The sequence below is a fragment of the Lagopus leucura genome, unplaced genomic scaffold (genome assembly GCF_019238085.1).
Source record: "Lagopus leucura isolate 7727_CA_CO unplaced genomic scaffold, USGS_WTPT01 Super-Scaffold_100022, whole genome shotgun sequence".
In the NCBI taxonomy this organism is placed as follows: Eukaryota; Metazoa; Chordata; class Aves; order Galliformes; family Phasianidae; genus Lagopus; species Lagopus leucura.
In genome coordinates this window covers 9,808,093-9,833,977 of record NW_024962275.1, presented here as the reverse complement: position 1 = coordinate 9,833,977, position 25,885 = coordinate 9,808,093, and the positions used below count along the sequence as shown (strand labels likewise).

Below are 25,885 nucleotides of genomic sequence, written 5' to 3'. Positions count from 1 at the left end.
CTTTATCTTATGACTAAGAGTAACAGCGTTTCTTAACACAGTTCAGATCTGCTCCTTAAGCCTTTGAGTGTTGCTTGATGTGTCGCTTGTTACATTTAACTATTTTTAAAAGCTATGTAAATGACAGAAATGGTCTGGTGCATGCATAGCATGTATCTTTCCTGGTTTATTCACGTCGTTGCCTGTGAGCACTGGGACAGTATTTTGCAGAACTCCGTTGTGCCACAGCTATCTGTTCCCTGAAGTGATAGCGGGGAATTCAAACAAGTAGCAGCTGAGGAAAAATGCATGGGTTGGACTTGTGAGGCTTTTTAATCTGGCCCCACTGTTTATAAAGTTGTGCCAAATTAATTGCATGGTGTTTAATCTCACTGCCTAGAAAAGTGATCGCATCGGGCAGGTTAACCAGAAGAAATGTACAAATTCACAAACGCGCAGGCATTTATTTTTCTTCTTTTCAAGAAACAAGAAGGAAATTAAACGCAAACTGTTCATTACTTAAACTTGCAAATTTAAAATTTAAAAATGCTGTGCCATTCCGCAGCTTCGGCTTTCAGAGCGATATGAGCATGATTCCAAGAGACACACGGAATATTTGGAAATGTGGTTCTGTTAGTAGATAACTTGCAGTATCTGCAGCTTAGGATGAATATGACACACTTCAAAATGGCTTGGAAGTCCTCATCATTTACAACCCTTGACTTGTAATACTGGGTTTTGTTTTCCAGCTTGCAGCTTTGCCCGTTGTGTTCATTCAGGACTTGAATGCAGTCTTTGCTGTGTGCTGCTGGCGTTGTTAGAGCAGAGGGAGCGTACTGCCATGCGTTCGCAGCAAGCCGGGGTGGAACAGCCCCAGGGAGCTTCCTGTGGCTGTGGCCCATCCCTGGCATAGGCTGTGCTGCTGTTGCAGGAGGGGGCACAGTCCCTGGGGAGGTGGCAGCAGCCTGGGCCGCGTGTCTCCCATGGGAGCTGGGCTGGGCACAGCGCTGCCGTCTTGCTTTCATAGAATCCTAGAATGGCCTGGGTTGAAAAGAACCACAACGACCATCTTGTTTCAACCCCCTGCTGTGTGCAGGGTCGCCAACCACCAGACCGGGCTGCCCGGAAATGCACGAGGATTTCCTTCAGCATTAATTACAAAGGCACGCCGTGAGCAGCGCCGTGAGACGTGCCGGTCCCTGCAGCCCGTGCTGTACGGCCCTGCTGTGCCTGGGACGGGCAGGATGACGGAGCACGGGGTGCAGCGGAGCCGCGAGGGCTGTGATGGAGCTGCTGCCCGGCTGGGCGCGGAGGCGGCCGGTCCGAGCCCGCTGGGCTCCGTGCAGCGCATTGCTGGGCGCGGGGATCCCTTGCACGGCCCGGTGCAGGACAGCGATGCAGGCGTCGGACGCGGGGCAGAGTCCGCTGTCAGATCTAAGTGCAGCTCTTTCTCTTTGCAGACACTGAAGCTGCCTCAGGTGAAGGAGCCTCACAAGGCAGTAAGTACTCACGGCGCCGTGCGTGCGGAAGGGGGGAGCGGGGCCTGCCGTGTGCGAGCGCCGCGGGCGTTCTGCCCTCGCGGGAGCCGGGACGGAGGCCGAGGGCCCCGCGGGCCCTTCCCGCAGCTGCGGCGCCGGGTTCGGCCGGCAGGGGGCGCCCCGCGCCGCGGACATGGCGGCGGGCGGGAGAGCAGGCGAGAGGGGGCGGCCGCGCCGCGCGCCTTCGGGGAGCGCTGAGCGGACGGGCCCCGCCGCACCGCCTCGGCCCCCCGACTGTCACGCGGCTTCCAGGCGGCCCGGATCCAGGCTTTGCTGTAGGGTCTTTGAACCTGGACCCCACGGTTTCGCTGAGGAAAGGCGGTGGTGGAGCGGGGACCTGGAGGCGTCGGGAGCGCGGAGCGAAGCGCGGGATGTGGGGGGGAGCGGGCAGGAGAGGGACAGGCGGTGTGAGGGGGAAAACCTTCCCCGAGCGGTGGGCAGCGGCAGAGGTCGTGCCCGCTCCGTCCTGGGAGGCTTTCGGTTAAGGCGCCGGGTGAGCGGCGTGGGCGCAGAGCCGGCTGGGTCAGACAGCTCTGTGGTCTGTGGTCCCGCTGGATGAGAGCTGCGGGTTTCGTTGGAAGGTAAGTGAGCAACCTCAGTGGGTACAGAGGCACCAAGCTGAGCCCGGCTGGGTGAGGAAACAAGTTAGCTAATAGTAAAGAGCAGAAATAATGAACGAGAGCAGTCGTGCCACCTTGATCAAACTGCTGCCTGTTTGTCAGGCCGGTCCTGTGAGAAGTGCAGGAGAGATGGGGCGGCCTGCAGGACAGCCGTGCGGCCCAGCAGCCACACAGCCAGCAGCTGCCCACGGAAGGGCTCTGCAGATGGGCTCTCAGCTCACCCAGTGACACGGGTCTGCAGCTCCAGGCACAGACTGGAGGCTTCTTCGCAGGCTGTGCTGTCTGCTCTGGTGTCTCTCGCTCAGTAGCTGCCGTGCTGCCCGCTGGTGTTTCTCTTACCTGAGCCTTTCCAGGCTCATCTCATGCTCACTTGCTTTGGATTTTGGCACGGAGCTGTCTATATCCTGAGCGTGTTTGTTTGGGCATTATAAGCATCCTTTCTGTCTGAGCTTTGCATGTTTTGTTTTTTTTCTGTAAGTGAACTTTTTCTCTTCTTGCGTGGCGCGGGAGTGCTTTTGGCTGAGAAACAGAGGGCAAGACAAAGGGGAAAAGAGTGAGGGTTTGTGCCCCTGCTATGTGAGTAGACCCCGCACCATTTGAGCCATAGGAGGGCATCTGTGACCAATACCTGCCTCTTCTGTTGAGGCTGCTGGCTGCAGCTCAGGGAACTGGAAAGAATGGGAAGTCATGGGTGTGAAAAATCCCTGGGAGGGGGCAGCAGCAAGAAGCTGCTCTGTGAGCAGGGTCAGAGCAGCAGCCTTGGTAGCTGCAGAGGTGCAGCAGTGAGGACAGGGGCTGCCTTCCATCCTTCCTCGGGGCAGTACGACCCTTGCTATCCCCAGTGCAGGAGATACGGGGCCCATTGTAAGCAAACACACTCGTCTCACATAGCTGAAGAGCTGGAGGCAAGAGCAGGCCACCAGAGCAGGGCGTTGGTGAGTGGTGCCATTGCCCACCTCTGCAGAAGAGCCACTGTGTGTGTCGCCTGTCTTACAGCTTTAATGTGGAACAGCTCAGCCAGCACTGCTGTTCCTAACTGCAGATGGTTTCCTGACGAAGTCACCTTCCCCTTTCCCTCCTTGAAATAATTCAGCTGTCTTCTTTCCTCCCTATGCCCTCTCCTCTGGGGCTGGATTCAGTCCCTGGCCTTGCCTTCTTGCCTCTGCATGGCTCTTCTTTGACTCAATGGTCCTCTTGTTTCCTTGTTCCGTTTGCTCCTCTTATATTTTAGGAATTTTTTATTTATCTTTCCTTTCCTGCTATTTTTGTTTTTCCTGCTGCTCCAGTGCCATTCCTCTGCAACTCGATTTGGCTGTTTACACCCTTTCTATTACAGAATTGTTTTTTCTATTACAGTATTGTTCAAACCTTCCTTTGCTATTTTGATCTTGCTGGGAACTTCTAGATTCTTAGGCTCTGCAAGCGAGGTTTGCTGTCTTTTTCCAAAATTTCTTAGTATTTAACAGTTAAGGCAGGATCTTGTTCTCTCCAATGTGCTTCTCCATGGGTCTTTGGGGCATAGACTGCATCCATTCAAAACTTACTGAAGAGGATCCCCCTTGTCCAGCAGCAGATCCTTGGCAGTGGTTCAGGTAGCTCAAACTGCAGGTTTTTGAGAGATGTTCACGTTTTCCCCATGGTGACTTTTTTGGAGGCAGCTGTTCCAGCCACAGCGGACACCTGAGGAATTTGAGGGCAGTGGGGACGCATCTCCAGTCTGCAGAGCACAGTATGTGGTTGTGTCCCACCCAGCCGTGGTGGCAGACAGCTGTGCTGTGCTGCACTGCTAAACCCCAAGGGCAGGGAGAGCTCTTTGCTCTTGGGAAGCACCATCCCCACCCTGCTGTGCTGGGTTTGTGAGCTCTGCTTGGTCTGTTGGATGGTGGTGGGTTTATGCAAGGGGCTGGAGGGCTGCGGGAGGAGCAGGCTGCTGCAGGCTGGGCTGGCTGCTCTGGGAAGAAGGAAGCTATGGAGTGAGCAGGGCCACGGCTGAGGCCACCTCTTTAAGCAGCAAACAAAGAAGAGATGCTGGTGTTTAGACTTTCCAGGTGGGAAGGCGCTTAGAAGACTCCCTTGAGGAAAAGCTGTTGGTTATGTGCAGCTGTTGGGGTTTTTAGTCTATAGATTTCCTCTGGGACTCACTTTTCTTATTTGAACCCATTCTTGCCAGAAATCTGTGGTGCTGAGGAGAGAGAGTGCTCTTGGGGACACGGTTGCATGGCATTGGGAGCTGCTTTTTAGCTTTGGCTCAAGGTCCAAGACCAGAATTCCCACATGTAGAGAGAAGAAAACAATACAACCCACAGTGCTAATGTGTTAATAGGGACTTGTCGAGCTGCCACCAAATTTGACTGATAGGGAAGAAGGAAGGAGAGAGGTTTTGTAAAGAAAGCCTTCTTTGATATTTCTTCGTGGACAAGGATGGCCAGTTTGACTGACTGTTCCCGTGGAAAGGCCTGGCAGTCATTTCTGAGATGTTTTCACGTCTGTGTTATTTGCTCCAGACTTTTCAAAGTCCTCGGGAAGAAGGTGTTTGTACTAGATGTGCACCATCATTCTCCATGGAAATTCCATTCATGGTTAAGGGAGTTTGAAACTTTGTAAAAACAGTCTCCCTCCTGCTGCTCACATACCATGGGAAATTCTTGGCAACCTGAGAGAGAGCTAAATAAAACCACTGGCAAGCAGAGGTCCCCAAACCCTTCCCAGCAGGGATGGTGCCAGCAGTGTGGTTCCAGGCAGCATCACCTTGGTGTGAGCAGGTGCTTTGCAGGTTGCTTTCAGTGCACATTTCACATTTTAGGGGCAAGAGTTAGGCTGTGACCGTTGTTGAATCAGTGACTGCTGAGTGCTTGCTTAGTGATTGCTGAGCCACTTCCCATCATTTATCAGCAGTCCCAGGTGAATGGAGACTTGCCAGTGTGACACCCAGCTACAAGAAGAGTTGGAAGGTGGATCCAGGAAAAAGCAGGCTGTCAGCTTGACCTCGGTGTCATAGAAGGTCATGGTGCAGATCATGTTGGGTGTGCTCATGCAGCGTGTGCAGGTCAACCAGGGGATCGGGCAGCATGGGCTCAGAAAGGCAGGTCCTGCCTGACTAACCTGATCTCCTTCTATGACTGGGTGACCCACCTAGTGGGTGTGGGAAGGGCTGTGGATACAGTCTACCTAGACTTTAGTAAAGCCTTTAACCGTGTCTCCCACAGCATTCTCCTGGAGAAGGTCTTGGGCAGGTCAGTGCTCTTTGCTGGTTGAAGAGCTGCCTGGAATGGCTGGGCCCAGAGAGTGCTTGTGAACGGAGTTACATCCAGCTGGTGACAGGTCAAGCGGTGCACATCAGGAATGGATACTGGGGCTGACCCTGTTTAACTTGTTAACTGGTGATCGGGACGAGGGAACTGAATGCACCCTCAGTGAGGGTGCAGGTGACGTCACATCGGGGTGAACACTGATCTTCCTGAGGATAGGAAGGCCTGGCAGAAGAAGGCACAGGCTGATCAATGGGCTGAGACCAATGGGTCAGTGTGGGGAAGGGGAGCTCAGGGGAGATCTCAGTGCTCTCTGCAACTGCTGACAGGAGGTTGTGGTGAGGTGGGGTCAGCATCTGCTCCCAGGTAACAGCGATAGGACGAGATGATGGCCTCATGTTGTGCCGGGGGAGGTTCAGGTTGGGTATTAGGAAAATTTTCTTCTCATAAAGAGTGGTTGGGCATTGGCCCAGGGAGTGGTGGAGTCACCGTCCCTGGAGGTGTTCAAGCACAGGGTGGATGTGACACTGATGGAGAAGAGTTGCACCTTTCCTGGAATTTTTAATAGTGATACTGTGAAAAGTGGGAAAAGTCAGAAAGAAGTGATTTGCAGAGCATGAATTTTATCTGTGGTGTGCTGATCAGTGTGGCTGAATCCAGGCAAGCCAGCTGATGACGTGGTTTGATCTGCTTTTTTGAGGGCCATGATGCCCAAGGTGTAGTAATTTAAAAGCAGGCGGCACTCCCAGGCATGCAGGCTGCTCCGTGATGCAGGCACTGCCCCAGCCATGTACTCTGCAGAGTGCCAGGAAGTAACAGGGAAAGAAGTTCCTCTCAGAACTGTTTGTACAGTTCTGTTCAAACAGTTCCCTTGCTTTCCTTCCTGGCAGTGTCACACTTTGTCACTGTGGCAAATCTGTGGCACTTACTGCAGGTTTGAAGACCGCTAATGGTCGTTTCTGGCAAATCCTGTTCTTTCTGTCTCCATCCTCAACTTCTGTTTACATGAAGTGCTGGATAAGAGGCTAAGCCGAATTTTGAGCTGTTTCTCAAGAGCAGATGCTTACAGCAGGTGCTTCTGCCGCCTGCAGGTTACTGCTGTGCAGCTCAGTGGACCCCACTATGCAGGAGGTGCAGTGTGCAGATCCTGCCTGCAAACCCAGACCGTTGTGTGCCTGGCAGCTCATTGATTTGTTCTTTAAATGCTAGCAGAAATGGAAGCGGTTTTCTTAACGTGTTCGTGCATCCTGTGAACAGCCCCATAGGCTGAGAAATCATGGTCCAGATCCAATGGATCCCAGCACTGACCCAGATAACACGACTGCTTTTTTACCTTGCACCTGTCTGTTGTGTTGGAGCCCATTTCTCCTGTTTGCAAAGAATTTTTGAACAGTCTTGCAGGTGATGCTGTTTACCAAATGTTTCAGACCAAAGTTCCCAACTTAGAGCAACTTTTTTGATGTATTATGAATTGCTTTTCTTGTTAACGAGTGCTGCTTTACTGCATTGGGCGTATAAAGCTTTTATAATGGAAGGCTTACTCAGGTGTTCATGTCCTACAGAGAGAAAAACAGATCTCTCCTCCAGGAAAGGGAGCACAGCTGGAAATGAGGGGAGTTGTTTTTTTGATACAGTCCAGGCTTCAGCATCTCTGCAGCTCAGAACTGGCCCTTAATGAGAGACTGAGAAGTGGGTGGGCTGCACTCTTCTTACCTGCAAAGCTAGAAGCTGATGGAAAGCATGCTGCTATGGTGAAATGATGAGGAGTGCTTCAGCTCCAGGGCCACCAGTGCAGCCTGGGGATGGAATGCTGGTCAGCAAGCCTTATATGTGCATTCAGTGGCACACGAGGAAACAGCAAGGAGGGCGGTGATGTACAGCATCTGCTGTGGTGTCACAGGGTTAAAAGATGCTGTTAAGGTCAGGTGCCTGTGCAATGCAGGGGACCAAGGTGGCTGTCAGAAGAGGTGCCCTAGCTGCAGATGGATGCGCAGACGGATGCAGCACTGTGTCCCTTGGGTTTGGGGTTGCTGACTGAATGCTGTCACCGCCCCTGGCTCAGAGCTGGGCCCTAGGGAGCACACTGGAGGCACAGCAGAGCTGCCTGCCTTCAAGCCTCGTTCTGCAGCACCTGCATTGCTGCACATCCTGGCAGATGCTGTACCAAGTGCGAGCCATTTCTGATTGCTCGATTTCTTCAGTCATCAGGTACTGGTGGTGTAGCAAGATAGCTTTTAGTTTGTGGTGCTCTTGGACTCCTGGAAAGCTGGCTGTGATTCTCACCAGGTCGGTGGTGCTGGGGATTGAGCTGCTTGAGAATGGGCTGTACCTGTGCTGTCACCAGCAGTGTCCCACTGGTGCTGGTGCTCTGGCTGGGTGCTGGGCACAGCACATAGCACTGACTGCAGTGTTGAGAGCAGTGCCAGCTCCCCTCCCTGCCTGTGGGTGCTGCAGGCTGCAAACTCACCTGTGGCTTTCTTTCCAGGGTCTTAGCCAAACGTGTTTGGAGTCATCACTTGTGGGCAGGATGGTGGCTCTGAGCATGTCTCTGCTGTGTGACATTGTTTAGTTGGAGGAAGAAAAGTAATTTATTTCTTTTTTAAATAGTAAATACTTCACAACCCTATAAATGAAAAAAGAAAAGAAAGATTGGCCTGAGCTTTTAAAAACAGATTTCCCTTTGGACTCTGACTAAGCATGAGAAAGTTCAGGCGGAAAGGGAATTTGTTCAGAAAAGCAGTGAAAGGTTAGGAATGAGGATGTGGGCTGGAATGCGCCTTGCAGTCGTTAGCTGGAGAGGCGTGGTGTTAATGCCTCACATGTGCAAAAACATCTTAAAAGTTGTGAATTCAACCCATTAAATTAATGTATTCAGAATGAGGGTTTCCCTGCCCACAGCCCGTACAAGTGCAGGATGCAGCGATTTCAGCGTTCTGAACAGTGATGGAAGGACTTGTAAGTAGTTTGCTGCTGTTAATTTCAGGTTAGGGAAGAGCCCTGACCATCTACATGTCTTCATTAGTTTTAAATATTCAAATTTGCAGCCTTAATGTTTCCGTACAGTATATTTTAGCCTCTGTTAGAATTGTTGAATCATAGAATCATAGAATGGCCTGGGTTGCAAAGGAGCACAGTGCTCATCCAGTTCCAACCCCTGCTATGTGCAGGTTGCCAACCAGCAGCCCAGGCTGCCCAGAGCCACATCCAGCCTGGCCTTGAATGCCTGCAGGGATGGGGCATCCACAGCCTCCTTGGGCAACCTGTTCCAGTGCCTCACCACCCTCTGATGAAAAACTTCCTCCTAATATCCAACCTAAACCTCCCCTTTCTCAGTTTAAGGCCATTCCCCCTTGCCCTATCACCATCCACCCTCAGCTGTACCACCTTCTGTTTATGTGCTCCCTTCAAGTACTGGAAGGCTGCAGTGAGGTCTCCCTGGATTTCTTTTAACTCTTTAGGGATTAACAGAGTGAAACATGGGCAGTGTCGCTGTTGTGGTGAAACCCCCTCATGCCTTGCACCAGTACAGCCTGATGTCAATGCGGTGTGTGGTTGCACACCCACGTACACGTGCCACAGCCAGCAGTTACTCATTTACAACTTTGATTAATTTTTCCAGTGTTCTTATTTAATAATACTCCTGCTCCTTGGGGAAAGCTATAAAAATGGATTTTATTTTTTAAGGCGTTTGCATTTTAAGTAGGTAAAGTCTCGTTAGATTCCCATTTGCCTAACGAGTAGATGAATGCATTCATCTCCAAACGGTCTGAGACCAAGAATAATAAATTCCTGTGCAGGAGGAGGATGTCATGGAAGCACTAAGGAACTGAGGCTGTGGTCTGCAGCTCTGTAGCTCTGGGAAGGACCAGTTGCTTTCTATGTAGTTTTAGTCTGAGTTTTTAGAAAGAAGGTTTCAACTTTTCTATATATCTGTGAATTTCATGTGATCTTATTAAAAAAAAAAAAAAAAAAAGAAAGAAAGAAAATTTCTCACTCTTTCTCAGATTGTGAGCAAATAGACCGTGTTTACAGAAATCTGGATTATACCGTGCAGCAAATCTCTTTCACCATTCCTAGGCAACAAACTTGAAGGAAAAATACATTTATTCTAATAGAAAGGGTAAGAGCTATAGTAATCCCATGTTCCATTCATCCATCAGTTTGTCCTGAAAATGCCAGTAGAGCTTTTCTGAAGATAGAATTACATCTGTCCCTTTCATCAGGAAGCGATACGCTTTCCATGCTCCAACGTGAGCTGAAATTTAGCAGCAGAAAAGGTATACAGACATCAGTGCCATTAATTATTCCAGATTCTTTCAGCCTGCCCCTTCCTCTGCTGAGCATTTCAGCAACATTATAGCAGAATAGCACACAAAACTCTTACTTCAAGTATCTTTGAAATGTATTAAGCACTATCCCAGTCAGTTGTAAGCCAGGAGGTGCAGCAGACTGCACTGCTGTGTGACCCAGCCTGCCTCACCATGGCGCTCAGGATTTTCACTTTTAAGGGTCTCGGTAGCCAGGAGAGGCAGAACAGTGCAGGGATTGTGTTCTTAAGATTTCCTCCTTTCAACTAAGCGTAAAGGTTCGACCTCCGGATTATCTTGGACAGCTGTAGAGAGAAGGCTTTCCTGTCTCCTCTGTCATTCCCAGTATGAAGTTTAAGGTGCCAGGAGCTCTTCCTCAGGGCTGCTCAGTCATTTAACTATCACTTTTCCTTTCCACTTTGGAAACTGTGAATCCCCATCTGGAAATCGCAGTAACAACATTTCTAATCTAGGACAAATGAGTAAGAAAAAAGTCCAAATGAGATTTGTTTTCCTTCATGCAGCCCATCGTGCTACATCATTGAATCTGGGCAGCTGTGAGCAGGTGAGCAGTGTACTTCTCAGCCAAACCTTCCGATTTCAAAGGAGTTGACAATAAAATGGCTCTTATTGTATCTTGTGCATAATTCTGCAGTATGGGCTGAATTGAATTTTTCACTTGTGGTGGGGATTCAGCATCCGTGTTAGTGTGAACAAAAAAGAAATGATATTGCATCAGCAGGTGAGGTGTGTACAGGTGTACTGTTGTTACGCAGAGTGGATGCTGCAGATTGTTGAGTTTCTGGTAGGAGAACATCAGCGCTCTCTTTCCAGCATTCTTTCACTTACACTGAGATGAAATTTAAATGGAAAAGGATCCGGCGCTGCCCCGAATTGACACCAGAATGAAATAAGCACAAAACTCGATCTGCTGGCGTTAATTATATTGTCTGGCATGTCTGATTTGTGGCACGGAATCCGAACATCCTGTTCGTAATGCTGATTTGGGGGATAATTGCAAAATGCCATAATATTTTCACTTTAAATTGCTGATACTTGCCGTCTGTTTTGATTAAACTTCAGTGTACTTTTAAGTGTAGAAGGAAACACTGACGTGCAGCAGCCAGGCAGCCCCTGGGAAGTGTTTTCTGTCTGTCCATCCAGTGAGCACAGCCCAGAGCTCCGTCCTCCCTGGAAGGCGAAGGAAAACACCACCCCAGTGTGACCATCACTGTGATGAAGGAGGGGCTGGCTGGCTGTCAGCAGTGGATTTGGGATAATTCCGCACTGTGCAGAATTTCCTGCTAGTCTGGTGTTGGGTTCCCAACAGGGAGGATTGCATCCAGCCCTGGATGCACAGTGTAGGAATATCCATCGTGCTGACTGCTCAGGTGGTGTGTGCTTTGGATAAAGCATCAGGAACTCAGAGAATTCACTGCCCACTGACTTGAAAGCATCCTGTGAAGTGCTGTAAGGTGCAATCAGCTGCTGAGCCCTGTGCCTGCCTGCAGCTCACAGCCTGCCTGGTTGAGGGTGGCCTGGCTGCCTGCAGCTTTGTGCCTGCTTTCTTGGCTTGTCGCTTAGGAGCCCTGCTGAGAGGCATGGGAAGTGCCATGCTAGGCCAGGCCAACGTGTGCCTAAATAAATGTCTGCTGTGACAGAGGCCAAACGTTCATGGGAAGGAAGGAAGTGATCATGAAACGAGTGATCTTGGAATAGCCCACAGGGAAGGATTTTTCCTAACCCCCAACTTAGGAGTGAAGCCGTTGGAGCCTTTGTGTGCAAGGAATTCTCTCCTTTCCAAGTTTCTGGATTTTATGATTATTTAATCTTTACTAACATAACTTGGGATACTTTAATCCCCTTGCGGGACTGCTGCTGACTTTGGGCTTTCCAAGGAATTTTTGCCATTGGACACCTTTGAATCGAGCTCTGTGTAACAGCTTGCCACTGATTTTACTGGCAATTCTCTCCTTGGCTGTAAAATGTCAGGTATAAAGCTCCCGACTGCAGTGCTGGAGTGAGGAGTGGAGGGAGGGCTGCAGGCAGTGAGCATACATTGCTCCCAGTCTCCCCCCAGTCTGGTATCTAGAAGGGAGCTCCTAAAGATGCCGAAGGGCAAGGTCAAAGGAACTGCCTTGAATCAGCCTGGGAAATATCCTGCAAGCTGAGGAAGCCATAAATGTCACCTTGTCTCTCCAGGTGCCCGTCTGGCTTCTGAAAGACAGTAGACACCTCTCTCTGAACTCTTTGTGCCACAGAACTGAGTGAGGGTCCCAGATAGCTTTTCTCTGGCTCTGTTCTAAGGAGACAGTAGCTGTACAGTGAGTCGTCTTCTAGGGATACTGCTCAGGTCATCCATGTTGGACACAGCTCAGAAAGGTGCTCTCCAATGGTGGAAAAGCAGAACGTACCTCAGAAAATTCCTGTATTTCCTGTTGCTTTGTTTGCATCAAGTGGCTTCGTCATGGTGGCTTTGGATCTCAGTGGAGAGTTGGTTCTTGTTCCTTTCAGTGCAGCAGACATCCCACGAAAGACGATGTTCAGGTGTGTCCTACACAGCCCTCTCACCAGCCCGCTTCATTCACCACCAGCAGGACACTTCAGCACTCCAGCATCTGCCTGCAGCTTTCCAGGGATGTGATACCAAGCAGCGGTGTCTCACAGACTGTCCACAACCCACTGCCCTTGGCTGGAGGGCAGTGCTGTCACTTCGTTGTCATAGAGACCTTGCTCTGAAAGCAGCATCACAACCTCGTAGAGATGACAGCTCAACCCATTGCAGCAGGCTTAGCTGTAAGAAATCCAGCTGCCTACCCTGGCAGGGATGTGGTTGGGCTTTATGAAGCGCTTGGGCAGCCTGGGTGTTCCTGGGGAATCCTGAGGGATTCCTGAGGATTAGTGCTTCCCTCATCATTCCCAAACCTCCTGCTGGAAAGGAGGAGCAGGGCAGGTAATGCTGTGGTGCTGTGCAGATTGCCCTCTTATACACTGCTGGTTTTCTGCACACCAGGAGCTTGGAGCGCTGCTGGGTTTCAGCAGCAGTTCAGCAGGCTGTTGTAACTTCTGTTCACCGGTTTTCCATTTCCACATTTGGAGGCTGTCCCAAACGCACAGCTGTCTGTGCTGTGCTCTCTGAGGGTGGAATCACTTAAGTTTGAGAAGTATCTGCAAAGTGCCTTGTTTGCTGTGAGAGCTCCTGTGGCAGGTCGCTTCTGTGGCTTCTTCCATGCCAAAGGTAGCCGTGATTCTGGGGCAGGCAAAGCTTACTGCTCAATGTGGGGAAGTCCTTGGGCATTCCACAGCCTGCTGTGCTGAGATCCGTTTGTGCCGCTCAGCGGGCGGTGTGATCTCATCCTTGCAAGGCTGTCATCTGGATCATCTGTGTAACTGTTTCCAGTTTGGGTTCCTGTGATGTTGTGCATAGCTCACAGCCCAGTGGAAATTTGAGTTTGTGTGCTTTGTGTGGTCTCAGACTCCTGCACTGAGGGCGATTTAATTGATCAGTATTTTTAGCTTGCGATACAGAAGTCCTGACCTTTCAACAAGTCTGATTGCTATTGTTCCCTTCTGGGTTTCTACAGCAGCAGAATCCGGAGGTCCTGGGCCAAGTGCCCTGCAGAACAAAATCTCGTTTGCCTGCCACCGCTAGGCACGTACTCTCTGCCCATGCTCTTTCCTGTCAAAATGAAATACGTGTTTTTTTTCTCTGCTGGATTTCTGAAGCAAAACAGCTAAAAGATCTCAAACTGTTCAACGCTGTGTCTGGGAAGAAAGATGGCCTGGCTGCTGCTCCCTGGGGCGGTGTTTCAGGAGCCACGAGTCACTGCTGAGCACAGACTACACGACAGCACTGCCAGCAGCAGCCCTGCAGGCAGGCAGAGAGCAGCGCGTTCCCTGGCTTGTACTGCAAGCAAAGTGGTTGAAAGTGTCTTCTGATCCCAGAGCTGGGGTGCTTGCAAAGCCTGTTGGCTGTGTTCGTATGCCAGCCCTTCACATCCAAAGAGCTGCTTTGTTACATGCCCTTTTTGTGGAGGTGATGCTGTCCTTCGGTGCGTGCATTCCATCTGACTGCGGGTATAGGGCTGTCATGCTGCAGCTCCTCCTGAATCGTGCTCCCTTCTGAAAGACTTATGAGCAAGAAGGAGGAATTGTATTTTGGAGTTTGTTGTGTTTTTTGTTTTGACTGTTAAATGTTTTGAAACTAGGTTTGTGGCAGTGTAATGTAGTGCTTGCTCAGCTTGCAGCAGGGATGCTGGACTGTCACCTAAACAGTAATCAACAAAATCAGCCATAAGCAAAGGCAGTGGACCTGCAAGAGTCCCTTGTAGCTCTTCCCACTGCCAGCTGTGCTGCTGTGTATAGCAGGTGTGGTGCCCAGGCTGGATCCTACCCTGCCCGGTGCAGGGTACATGGTATCATTAGAAGCTGTCCAGCAGCACATGCAGGCTGGTTGTGCTCACTGAGCTCCTTGCTAAGGAAGCTGTTGTGCCTGCAAGGAGCACAGGAGGTGTCTTTGAGCTGCCAGCAATGACAGCTCTATTGGGTACAGCTTGGAACTGTGGAGCAGCCCTGCAAGAGTAACTGCTGCTCAGAGAGGGGAAAGCTTCACTCCACACCAGCAGCCTGCTGCTGTGCTCTCCACACTGCTCCTCACATCTGCGACTTGGCACTGCTTGCTGAGTGCTATCACAGAGAGAAACAGCTTCGTACCAACACCAGCTGGAGCAAACTCTCACTTCCCGTGATGAAGGTTGTTCTTCCTTAGGGAAAGCAGTCCCCTAACAGAGCAAATCAAACCCTGTTCTCCTGGTCTGCACCTGGTCTGTTTTCATTTCCCCATGCTGTCCAGGGAAGGAGGTAGTCACCCAGTCAGGCTCAGCCCTGGCAGTGCCACCCCGAGTTACAGGAGCTGTGCTTTGCTTTGCTTGTTGGACCTGTGAGCTGCTACCCCAGTGCTGTGGTGTGCCCAGCCTTTCCTTTTATTTCCTTCCATTGAGTGTGATTATTGAGCGCTTTGCTTCCAAGCTAAGGCTGTAGCAGTTTTATTCCTCCAAACAGAGATATTGAAAGTGCTCGACATCAGGTACTCCTCTGAAGAATTAGAGTTCAGTTATCTGCTGCATGGCTCATTAGTCTTCAAGAAGGAGGTTGGCTTCTTGTCTTCGGGAACCCAGTGATGTGGGACTGATTACTGATGACTCGTTATGAATTTTCTCTGCTCATAATTGACTGTATATTTTCACAGCGGGTACACAGGTAGTCACTAGGAATCATTAGATTCCCTTTGTTGTCACGTAGGGCCCTGGGTAGATTAAGACCCTCTGCACCATTGTATGGCCACAGAAGGGGCTTGTGTGAGATTGCTGATGAGCAGTAATTAGATGTATCTTTGCAGTGACTCCCTGTGCTTCTGTCACTTGGACACTGTTGTTTTGCTTCTCTCCATCCTCCTGAAGCAGTGTATCCTTTGCATCTTGCTCTGTTCATCTGAGCTCTGTCTGACTTTTTCATCCTGGACTTTAAAAAAATCTTTCTGTCTGGCTTACATTGCTCTGCCCTGATTAAGATAAAAAGATTTTCTGGTAGCAGAAGCAAAGTTCCAGTGCCTGCCTGTTGAACACCTGGTGTTTGGTGTTGTCCTCCCATGCATTGCTGTAGCTCTACTTCCATTCTGCCAAGTGAAGAGTGGGAAGTGAAAGTTCATGTAGTGCTGCAACCCCAAGTTGAACCATGAAAACAAGTCCATGGTTAGACTGTATCAATGCATGTGAGCTTTAAATTTGTATCTCTGATGTAGATAAATGATGGACAAGTAAAACAAAAGATGACAGTGTGCATACTCTGGTGCATTAGAATGCAGTGTGGAACAGATAAGAGCAAAGAATGGTTTGCTTCTCTGATGAGTGCAGACAGTGGGGCTGAGGAGCTGCAGCAGTGAGTGTGCACAGCCCTGGCTCACTCCTGCTTTCAGGTGCAACCCTTTAGTTTTAGGATGCTTTGTAGCTGCCCAGGCTGATGTGCTCTGCTCATAACAGGCCAGCTGTCAGGGCTGCCAGCTGCTGTGGCCACAGTGGAGACAGCACTGCAGATGGCACACAGTGGCTGCCTGGGGGTGAGGGCATGAGGCTGATACCAGGAGGTGGAAGAACCTCGCCAAACTGACCATCAAAGATGTTCTCGGGGTATGGCACCGCTGCTCTGATTTTCTTCTTCCATAGGCACAGTATCTGGACCAGAGACTTCCACTGTCCCAGTCAGAGCAGAACAGATCGATAAGCATCCTGAGATCTTTGTGTGTCTGGCTTCCCCTCCCCAGCCTGACGTGGCTAGGCCCAAGGGCTCTGACAGAGAGCTGAGCATGTGTTAGGGTTGGTACAGCTCTGCTCAGCGTTATGTTCCCTGTGGAGTCGGAGCCATGCCGGCAGCATCTCCCCAGTGTTTCCAGGGGTCCTGCAGAAGGTCACTGTCCCAACTCAGAGGCACCACAGCCTGCTGCAAATCTTGCTGTAGTGCTCCTCAGAGCAGTGGCAAGGAGAACAAAACTCCCTTTTTGAAGATGTCTTACTCTGATCCATCACAGGGACAGGGTTTGTGCAGGGATGGAACCAGCCCACCTGTGTGAGTGCACACAGGGACACAGGGCAGCACAGGACTGCAGCAGGGTGGGGATGTGGGAAGGGAGTGACGTGAGGGAGCAGACACCAAATAGCAGTGGGGTAACTGTGATGAAGGGGAAGGGAGCTGTTGTTGGGGTGGAGTGAACAAAGAGGATGTAGGTACAGACACAGAACCAGGCTCACTGGGCTTTGAGTTCAGTTCTGCCGGTTCATCTCATCTTGTCTGTGCTGTGACCCAGTTCTTCTAAGGAGATTTCAGCAGGACCTGCTGTGAGGTCCTGTGGGGCTTCACTGGGGAGCAGAGCTGCCTGACTGAAAGAGAAATGCAGAAATGTGAGTGTGGTGCTCACCAGGGTCAGTGTGAAGCAGCGGCTGTCTGCGTGCCTGAGGAATTCCACAGGGCACGTGGGATGGATGTAACAGCGTGGGGTGTGTGACTGAGCAGTGTTGTCTGGAGCGCTTGCTTTTTAATTGAAGGTTTCTGAAGTGGCCTTTTTTCTTCTTCCTGCAGACAACTTTAGGTACACGTGTGACATTTGTGGGAAAAAATATAAATATTATAGCTGCTTCCAAGAGCACAGAGACCTGCACGCTGTGGATGGTGAGTACTGTTTTAATGCTTAGATACCTAAGCTAGAATGAGACATCGGTGCCATGTGATGAAGGCCAGATGTGGTCCTGCAGGACCTCGCAGCCCTGCCGTGTGATGTGTCGCAGCATCCCTCGCTTGCCTTTGTCAGGGGAGGCACAGTCCTCATGCTCTGCAGGGAGAAGGCTGCTGGGCTCCTTTCTCTGCGTGCATCAAAACAACACCCTCTGCTGGGACCTGTGGTCCTTGCAATCCCCCGTCTGCATTCCTGTTTGTGATTAAGATGGAAATCTTATTGCTGAGTGCTCCAAGGTAAATGGTCAGTTTGGCTGCTGGCTGGGCAAGGGTTGGTTGCCTTTTGGTTTCTTACTTCACAGGTTTGTTCCTAACATGCTCCTCTGTGACAACCAGTGTTTCAGAGTTGAGAAGTATTGTTTCATTCTTGTTAATTACTGTGGTAGTGACCTGATGCTGTTCAGTCCAGTTCTTCCTGTGCAAATTTAGATGTGGTCAAGGCAGTGACACTCCAACAGAAGCAGACGCCCTCCTCCAGAAGCACTGTGTTTTGTTTTTCTATACATGATGGAGTAGAAGCAGCAACATACTGTCTTTCATTTGCCTACCTGTGCTTGCAGGGCACTTAAAACCCCGTGACATGGAGCCCACAGCTGCTGCAAACTGTCATTGCAGGTGCTGGCAGCCTGCTGATGCTGCTCCTCACCTGGCAGAGGAGGGAGGGAGGCTTGGCAGGAGGTTTCAGTTAACTGGAGCATCTCAAAAAAAACAAGTGTTTTTTTTTTTTATACAAATAAATGCTATCCAAAAAGTTTCCTGCCTAAATATGCTCAAAGAGCAGCACCTGCTCTCTGCCACATACTTACCAGAATTAAATGCGTTGGGCTAAAAGTTGCTGTGAGACAGATGTGTCTGCTCCTGTCAGAGGTACCTGCAGAGCTGTGGCTTAGGGAGCTCTTGCTAGGCTTAGGAGAGGGCTTTCGACATAGTTTCTGCTTGTTTCTTGTAAAGCCAGTGTCCATCATGGCTCCACCAAGGGACCAGATGTGTGTCAGCAAACACAAGTGTGAAGCTGGAGTGCATCTGAACTTCCCATCGGGCTGTGCCCATGTCAGAACAAAGGCCATGAGAATCTTTGTATTTTAGGGCTGGGCATGCTCAAATAGTTCCTGTGTGGATGCTGATGGGAAGAAGAGGGACTGGGGCACAGAGCCTGGTGTATTCAGTGGGGCTGAAACGTGCTGAAGCGGTGCGTGAGATAGAGGAGGAAAACACGGCCATTTCAGAGGATTTAATTTCTCTTTTGTTTCTTCCCCTCCTTTTTCTATTCTGTGTTAGTTTTTAGTGTGGAAGGGGCCCCAGAAAACCGGGCAGGTAAGCTGAGATCCTTCGTGTGCTTTATTTCACAAACCTTTTCAAGCATTCAGTAGTTCAAGCACAGCAGGTCTGCCTCTACACTTGTAAGAGTCCAGGGAGTTTTGTCACTGATTGCAGTGGGAGAAAAGCATCCTCTGTTCCTCCCTGACGTGTTCACCCCATAGGTTGATGCCCAGCCCTAGTAGATCCCAGGCTTTTGTTATAAATACAATTGATCAGGCTTCTGAAAAATCAAAGAAACAGGAATTCCATGTCTCAGGTGATTTAGTGACTCGTTCAAGGCATAAATTAAGTTATTTTATAAAGTGTGTTGGGTACTGATTTGCTTTGAACTGTGCTGTGATATGTTAGAAAGTCACTGATCAGCATCTGGTAGCTGACTTGCTGGCATTCTGCATTACTGTGCCCACTTTCAGACATTAAAACATCATTAGGTGGGAGATGCACTGGAAAAAAATCAGAAAAGGTAACTCAGCCTCTGTTTGTTCAGTGTTTCTTCAAGCAAAATCCAACACATTATTGATCTGTAAGTCAGGATACTGGGCTGGAAGGGGTTTGTTATCTGCTTGGGGCACCCGAGGTGGAGGAAGGACAAGTCAGACAGAGGGATCGTTGGGTTTGTAATTCATGTTTTGAAATCTTGTTACAGATCAAAATATCATTACAGATGCAGGAGCATTGAGTGCCTGTGCAGCTGTAGAAGGAAAACCTGAGGGTGTTGTCAGCTCTCTTTCTGGTTCTGTTCTCTTGCAGACCCCTATGACCAGGCCGTCATAGCAGCAGAAGAAGTGAAGGAGGAGGAGCCAGAACCGTTCCAGAAGATTGGTCCAAGTATGAGTTATTTTAGAGCTTCATACCTGAAAGAGGAAGCACAAGGGTTTCAAATCTGGCATTAGCAAAGGTGTTGGGACCTCATGGATGGTGAAGGATACCCTTAGGTTCAAGTGAACACCAGCCATCACCAGTCCTGGCCCTGAGAAGTGCAGCTTTGTGATGTTTTGTGTTCAAGAGCTCTGTTAAGAGAAGATGGAGGAAGTTTAAAAGAAAAGCAAAGTGGTGGTGATTAAAGAGGATCCTCAGGTGTTTTGGCAGAGCTGGCAGTGTTAACATGCACACTGCCTCTGTGGTGGGCTCACCAAACACATTCAGGAGAAACAAAAAAGGGACCAAATTATGTCCTCCTGATTCATCTCCATTTTTGATACAGTTGATGAACCCTGGGTTTTGCTTCAGCTTGCAGCTCACTATCAATTCTGTACTTCCCAGCACTGGTGGGAACAGAAAGTACCTGTGTGTGGTTACACTGCTCCATTTTGTCAAGTACCCCCAAAACACAGATTGGCACAGAAAAACTCATTGCAAGAGAAATCTATTCCAATATAAACATTCTGTAATTAAGACTTGAACTTGACAGCTCTGTTTCCTGATCTGAGTGTCCCTGTTGTCCATGCAGCACATACCATCTGTAAATAGAAGACAAAATTGTCTGTAGTGTAGACTTTAAAAACGGATTCTCTCTTTTGCTTTACACACTTACCTGCTGACATTTCAGACAATCTCTTGTACCTTGTTCAGTTCTGCTGGAGTTGGTCCATCACTGGATACTTGCTTCAACTGCTGCCTTTTCTAGGAAAAGAATTTTAGGGCAATTATAGGGCAGTTAAGTTCCCAGTGCAAGAGGAAAAAGCTCTAGTGTTCTTTTTGTCACCTGGCGTAGTTTCTATGTAAAGAGACAAGAAGTCAGTGATTTTGTGAGAGGTTGCTGCACTCCTTTCTGATTTTTTTTAATGTATTTCATCTTCACAGAAACTGGCAATTATACCTGTGAATTCTGTGGCAAGCAGTACAAATACTACACTCCATACCAAGAGCACGTGGCACTGCATGCACCTATTAGTGAGTATCCTGCTGGAAATCTTTCATTACTGACTATGATATACAGTGGTTGCTGATAAAGATGAGGGCTCCCAGGAGGGTGTATTAATTTTGTGGATCCTTCCACTGGACCCTGTGGGGTTGCAGCTGGCAGACTGCAGATCATGTGCTGACCAGGGCACTGCAAAGCTGGGCTGGAATCTCCTACAGGAACCCTGTTACTGTTAGGTGTCTGATGTCACTGAGCTTTTACCAAAGCCCATGCCATTCTTCACGTGCTCCTTAGGGGTTGATACTTTATTTTGTTGCTTAACTGAAAGCTCCAGTGCCCAAAGTATTCATTACGAAGAGACCCACGAACTTTTCTGGCCTCCCCTAAGTAATCAACACACATCCTCGTGGGGAAGCATCTTTCTTAGGAGCTTCTGAGAAACTATTGCAGACAGCAAGTTCAAACTGGTTTTCAAAATCATGTGAATTACCTTGGCAGCTTGCTACTAAATCACAGGCAATAAAATATTTATTTCAGGGAGCTCGGGAAAAGGCAGTTCTCAGCATACTGCACGACACTACAGTCTGCACTCCCCAGACAAAGGGCAGGTTGTAATGAGCAATTCAGTGTAATTCAGTGCATAAGTCTACTAAAAATAGTTGAGAAGCTCTTCCTACGTGCTGGTTTAGGATGCTTTAAAAGTATGCAGAGAAGTTCTTTGCCTCTAAACTTTATGCTTTTTTCATAGCATTGTGCTGTGCTGTGTTGCAGTTCATGTGCTGTGAGCCAGCATAGTTGCTCTTTTGCCCATGTTTGCCAGGCTGCCAGCTGTTTGGCTGATGATGAACTTGATGAACTTGAGCTCGTTAGATTAAGTCAATTTTGTTAGCTGCTCATCTGCAGCCAGCAGAGGGAGTGCACACTCCTTCCTCGCCAAAATGAGTTTCAGTTGAGGTCTAAAGTAATTGTAATAAGGCAGGTTTAGTTTTAGACTTCTGTAGAAATAAATTGGGAACATAATCCACCAGACCATTACTTTGATGGTAGGTCTAGGCCTGGTGGCTCTTGACAGCACCCATGTAGGTTCTCTGGAGAATGGAGATACACCAGCTCAATGGTGGAAGATATGGGGCACAGAAAACCTCTGCCAGCAGTTGACCTGCTTACCTCCATGAGAGTTAACTCAGTGCTTATGTTTGTACATCCCTGCACCTTCCACTTCCCAGGGTAGACAGTAGTCTTAACCTGGGTGTCATCAGGTGCTCAGACAAGCTGCTGGGGGTGAAGAGCAGTAGCTCAATCTCATAGAATAGATGGACCCACTGACACCAACGTTGGGTGTCAGTGCACATGCAGACCACTCATGTGCAGACAATCAAAGAAACATGGTGGTTGTATAGCTAAGGAGCTGTGTGCTGTGAGTAGTGTATGTTGAATCTCTGTTCCACAAGAACAGATCGCTGTCTTCCCAGTACATCCCATTTCAAGGGGATTTATCACTGAGGATCTGTCTCCCTCCTCCCAGCCATCTGTAATAATAGGCTGCAGCTGCTGGTTCCAGTCCAGGCTATCCTATAAAAGGAAAACACAGCCATTCCTCTTTAAGAGGAATTTGCCTGAGGCAGGCTGTGCAGATCTGACTGCAGATACAAATGGTCCATGGAGGTACTTCTTCCTGTGCAGAGTGCAGTCATGGGGTCACCTGCCCAACATAAGGCTGAGGGCTTGTGCTGTGAGCTCAGTGTGTGTTATTTGGCTGCTGTAAGTCAGGTCAGTCTGAAACTGTAATTTGGGTGAAGTCAGAAAACCAGGTGTCAGGAGAGCTGCTGAGTGAAAACCTGAGCTCTGAAGTGTCAGGATCTCAACTGTCTAGGGGAGGGATTTGTCAAGCAGGAAGGTGTGGCTTTCCCAGTTGTCATGAGTATTGGAGGAGGTGGCACACTGTTTTGAATGCTGAGGTTGGAGCCATTCTTGGACCGTGGTTCGTGTAGTAGCCTTTGCAAAGAAGAAAAAGCCTGTCCCTACTTCAGATTAGACAGTAGTCACAGAGAGAACATGTCCAGTCCTTACAGCAAGTAACTTTCACTAACTGGTCACTTAAGAACAGATCAGGATAATACTACCACAAGGTTTAAAACCTCCTTATAAACTTTTTCCCTTTTTTTTTTACATTTTTTTTTCCTCTCTTAGTTGCCATGACCAGTAAGATTTATGATTTACAGTGACAAACCACTAACCCTGATGAGCATACAGGAGAGGGTGTGATTAGCTCCCAGGCAGGCTGGCCCATACATCCTCCCACCTTGCTCTTCCTGTCAACCAAAGTCCTGTGATGTAGCTGTGAACACCTGGTTTCTGATGCAGTGCATAACTGGCTTTTCTCAGCCCCCAGCAGTCATGGGAAGTAAAGCTGAGACTCTGTCTTTACCATGGCTGTGGTATTATATGGCAAATGCTGCAAAATTAGCCTGATAGAATAAAGAATGCAATTCAATATCACCAATCCAGCTTTTTAGGTCTCTCTGCTGGAGTACAAACTTCCCTTCCGGAGCCTGTCTTTCTGTGATGATGGATTTAAAGTTATTGCAAAGAGGCTAAAACAAAGACTTATATCCTGCAGAGTCTATGGAGCCTTCCAGGATAAATTTTGGTCATTGCTGCTCGATATCTGCTGTCTGGCAAAGCGCTCTGCTGTAGGGGTCACTGGAATTGTTAATGCCAAATGTCTCCTTCAGAAGTCCTCTTTTGGTAGCCAGGAGATAGTTCTAGCTTTAGGAAAAAGCCCTGAGTTGTTACTCTTTTGGAATATTGATACTCACAGTGTTTTTATTGGCCAACAGATCTGTTCAGTTTGGGAAGGGGGTCAGATGCTGTTTCCAAAAAAAATGAATTGTAGGATTGGAGGCATGTTTGTTGTCCCACATTTGAAGGTAACTGTGCTACTTCAAATGTTCTTAGATGTTGTGCTTACAGAGAAAACCTGGTGTGTTAGGGATGTGGACAGGCTGGAAAAGCCTCTGAGTTAGGTTTTATCTTCCTAAGTCCAGGATTTCCTGGTAACTGCTGTATGGCACCAGACTCCACAGAATGAGAGCGTGTGGTGAGAGCTGTGGTGTCTGCACAGCTATCCACAGCCATTGGGATGAAAATCTGATGTGATGGCAGGTCCTCAGAGTGCTAATAAGTCTTGACGGCGCTGAGCAGCCTCACGTGAGGCCTCCACTCACACACCAAACCCCAGTGACAGCTCAGCTGTGTCAGTCTCTCTGCCTGTGCTACCCTATGGGATATCAGTCTCTTGGTTGCAGACGTGCCTCTGCCTGTCAGTGGGTCTTGTTGATCAGACCCCAACTTCCTCACTTCACCGCACTCGTGTCACAGAATCACAGAATGGCCAGGGTTGGAAGGGACCTCAAGGATCATGAATCTCCAACCCCACTGCCACATGCAGGGCCACCAACCTCCACGTTTAATGCTAAACCAGCCCCATTGCCCTGGACCTCCTTAAGGATTGCTGAGCTGTGTCTGATTTTGCTGATCCTCGTGAGACCAGATCTTGCCTCTGACCTGAATTGACCTGTCAGCTTGACCACAGGTGTGCTTCATCACCGAGAACCTTCCTGATGACCCAGACTCCTGGCTGACCTGGCTGCCATCTCTGTGCCTGCCGGAGGCTGTGGGATGGAATCTGTCTCATGAGACCACTGCCCTGCCAGCCCTGTGGTCAGACTGAGCTTCTGAGGAGACGGTCAGACCTCCTGCATGCTGATGCCTGAGGTGCTCATGGAAATTCATCAAGCCTGACCACTCAGTTACTTTTCTTATTGTAAAGAGCACTGGATACAATTTGTTCGTCAAGAGATGTTCAAATACTTGCAGTGTTTCTTAAAGATAGGTGACATCAGGGCTTTTTCTCTTAGGAAGGCAGTTCTTTGTGGTAGTATGTCTGGTATCCCCTCAGGTCCTGCCTGACCAAGAAAATAAAAAGTAGATTCCAGTTGTTTGTCTTTCCTTCCTCCATGTCATTGAGTGAAACTTGAGAGTTCAGATTTTTTTCCCACTCCAAACCTGAAGTGCCTTAATTTCTTATACAACAGAAATGTTTGTAAAAAGAAGCACATGAAGAATCTGATAGATTTCAGGACTGTTTTTTTCCCTTGGAAAGTTCCAATAGCAGAGGTTTCCACTTAACGTACAGAATTTCAGGCCATTGCTAAGGAATCCCTTTCCATCATGTCCATTAAAGAGAGATCTTTCTCCAGCAGCAGTGGTATAATACCATCCAAACCATCTGAATGACATTTTTAGCCGTATTTCCCATCCATCCTGGCAAGATCTTTCTGAAGAAATATGGTGCACAAATCAGTGAAAACTTCTACCTGCAGTCTGGTAAGCTGCTCAGAGACTCTGATAACCTGTTCTGTTATGGTGATGCATTGTGGCAGTGTGGATTTGTCTGTCTTCCAGGGAGACATGTTGAAATGCCTGCTAGACTTTCTCCTTCACTGTTGCAGCATCCTCCAGACTGCTAGTACTAATATTCTTTTCTCTGTCTTGCCTCACCGATTCAAACTCTGTGCCGTGTGTCAGATGGAGTAGCCTTATGTAGGGTGTGAATTTGAAATGTACAGCTGGAGAGTGAAAGGACTAAAGCTGGGTCTCCTGCTGCATCACGGATTGCTGATGGATGCTACCAGGCAGTCAGTCTGTTCATTCCTGATACAAGCCACCACATCCTATCCGATGAAGATGGGAAGAGAAGGAAGTCATTTTGGAGGCTTTCATATCGCTCAGACTTCTTCCTTCAGATCTCACAAAGGGTGCAGAATCTGGGCTGCTGAGGATCTGTGAGGACTGTTTGTTCTGATGCTGGATACGTGGCTGATTGCTTCTTCTGTCAGTTGGTATAAATTGGGAGATAAATCAACAATTTGTGAGGCTGGGCCTCACTGGAAACTAGACGACACATAAGCAGGACATTTTCATACCTGACTACATACTTGCTGGCAGTTTGTCAGTAAATGGAGAAGAAATTAAGTCCAGAAAGCAAAAGCAAGCGTCCTGCCTATACAGCTGGCAAGAGAACAAGCAGAGAAGTGTCTTGACCCAAACTATGGGAAAACCTAGTGCAGACTCTCCTGCTGAAGTATGCTAAAACACACATAGGGAATGTCATTTTGGAGCTCTGTAACATATAAAATGAAGCAAAAAAATGTTTCCTTTGAGTATCTGTTTGCAAGTTGCTTTGACACCATCACTCTGCCATGCTGCTGACCACTGGCAGGGACAGGTGAGATTTGTAATGTCTCATGTGATCTTGGAAATGTGTGCGGTCCCAGGCTGTGACTTCTCTCCTTACCCAGGCTGTTGTGCTGCTGTGGCAGCGCATGGCTTACAGCTGCTCAATTACTGAGTTACAGTAGAGGATTAGCAGGTGCTGGTGTTATCCATCCCAGCTGTAGGCACCCCAAATTATCACGTATAGAAATTGCTGCTAATGAATTTTGGCTGTGGGTAATGTGAGCCCTGTTCCTTAGAGCTTCTTGGCAGATGGTTGCAGTGGCACTTGGTTTCAGGAGCCGTATTCAGAGTTGAGTGGAAAAAATCCCTGAGGAATGAAGGCAGTTGTTAGGTTGTTTCCCCATTTTTGTAATTTTTTTATTAAACCCTGGAGCCTAGAGAGAGGGCCGTCCTCCCAAGGTTTTTTGTGTCACTTCTGGCATTA

General features: G+C 48.8%; 1 protein-coding gene across 11 annotated transcripts in view; it reads left to right on the top strand.

Moving 5' to 3' along the window:
• The window catches only part of ZNF618 (zinc finger protein 618), an 83,438-nt gene that overhangs the window by 34,184 nt on the left and 23,369 nt on the right, over positions 1–25,885 (top strand). For 9 of the 11 annotated variants that reach the window (XM_042878679.1, XM_042878685.1, XM_042878684.1 and 6 more), the window contains 5 exons: positions 1,440–1,478; positions 16,824–16,913; positions 18,255–18,290; positions 19,047–19,124; positions 20,100–20,189. In XM_042878679.1, the coding sequence (XP_042734613.1) occupies positions 1,440–1,478; positions 16,824–16,913; positions 18,255–18,290; positions 19,047–19,124; positions 20,100–20,189 (333 nt within the window). The remainder of the gene's footprint in view (positions 1–1,439; positions 1,479–16,823; positions 16,914–18,254; positions 18,291–19,046; positions 19,125–20,099; positions 20,190–25,885) is intronic. The other 2 variants (XM_042878681.1, XM_042878680.1) reach the window with 2 other exon arrangements.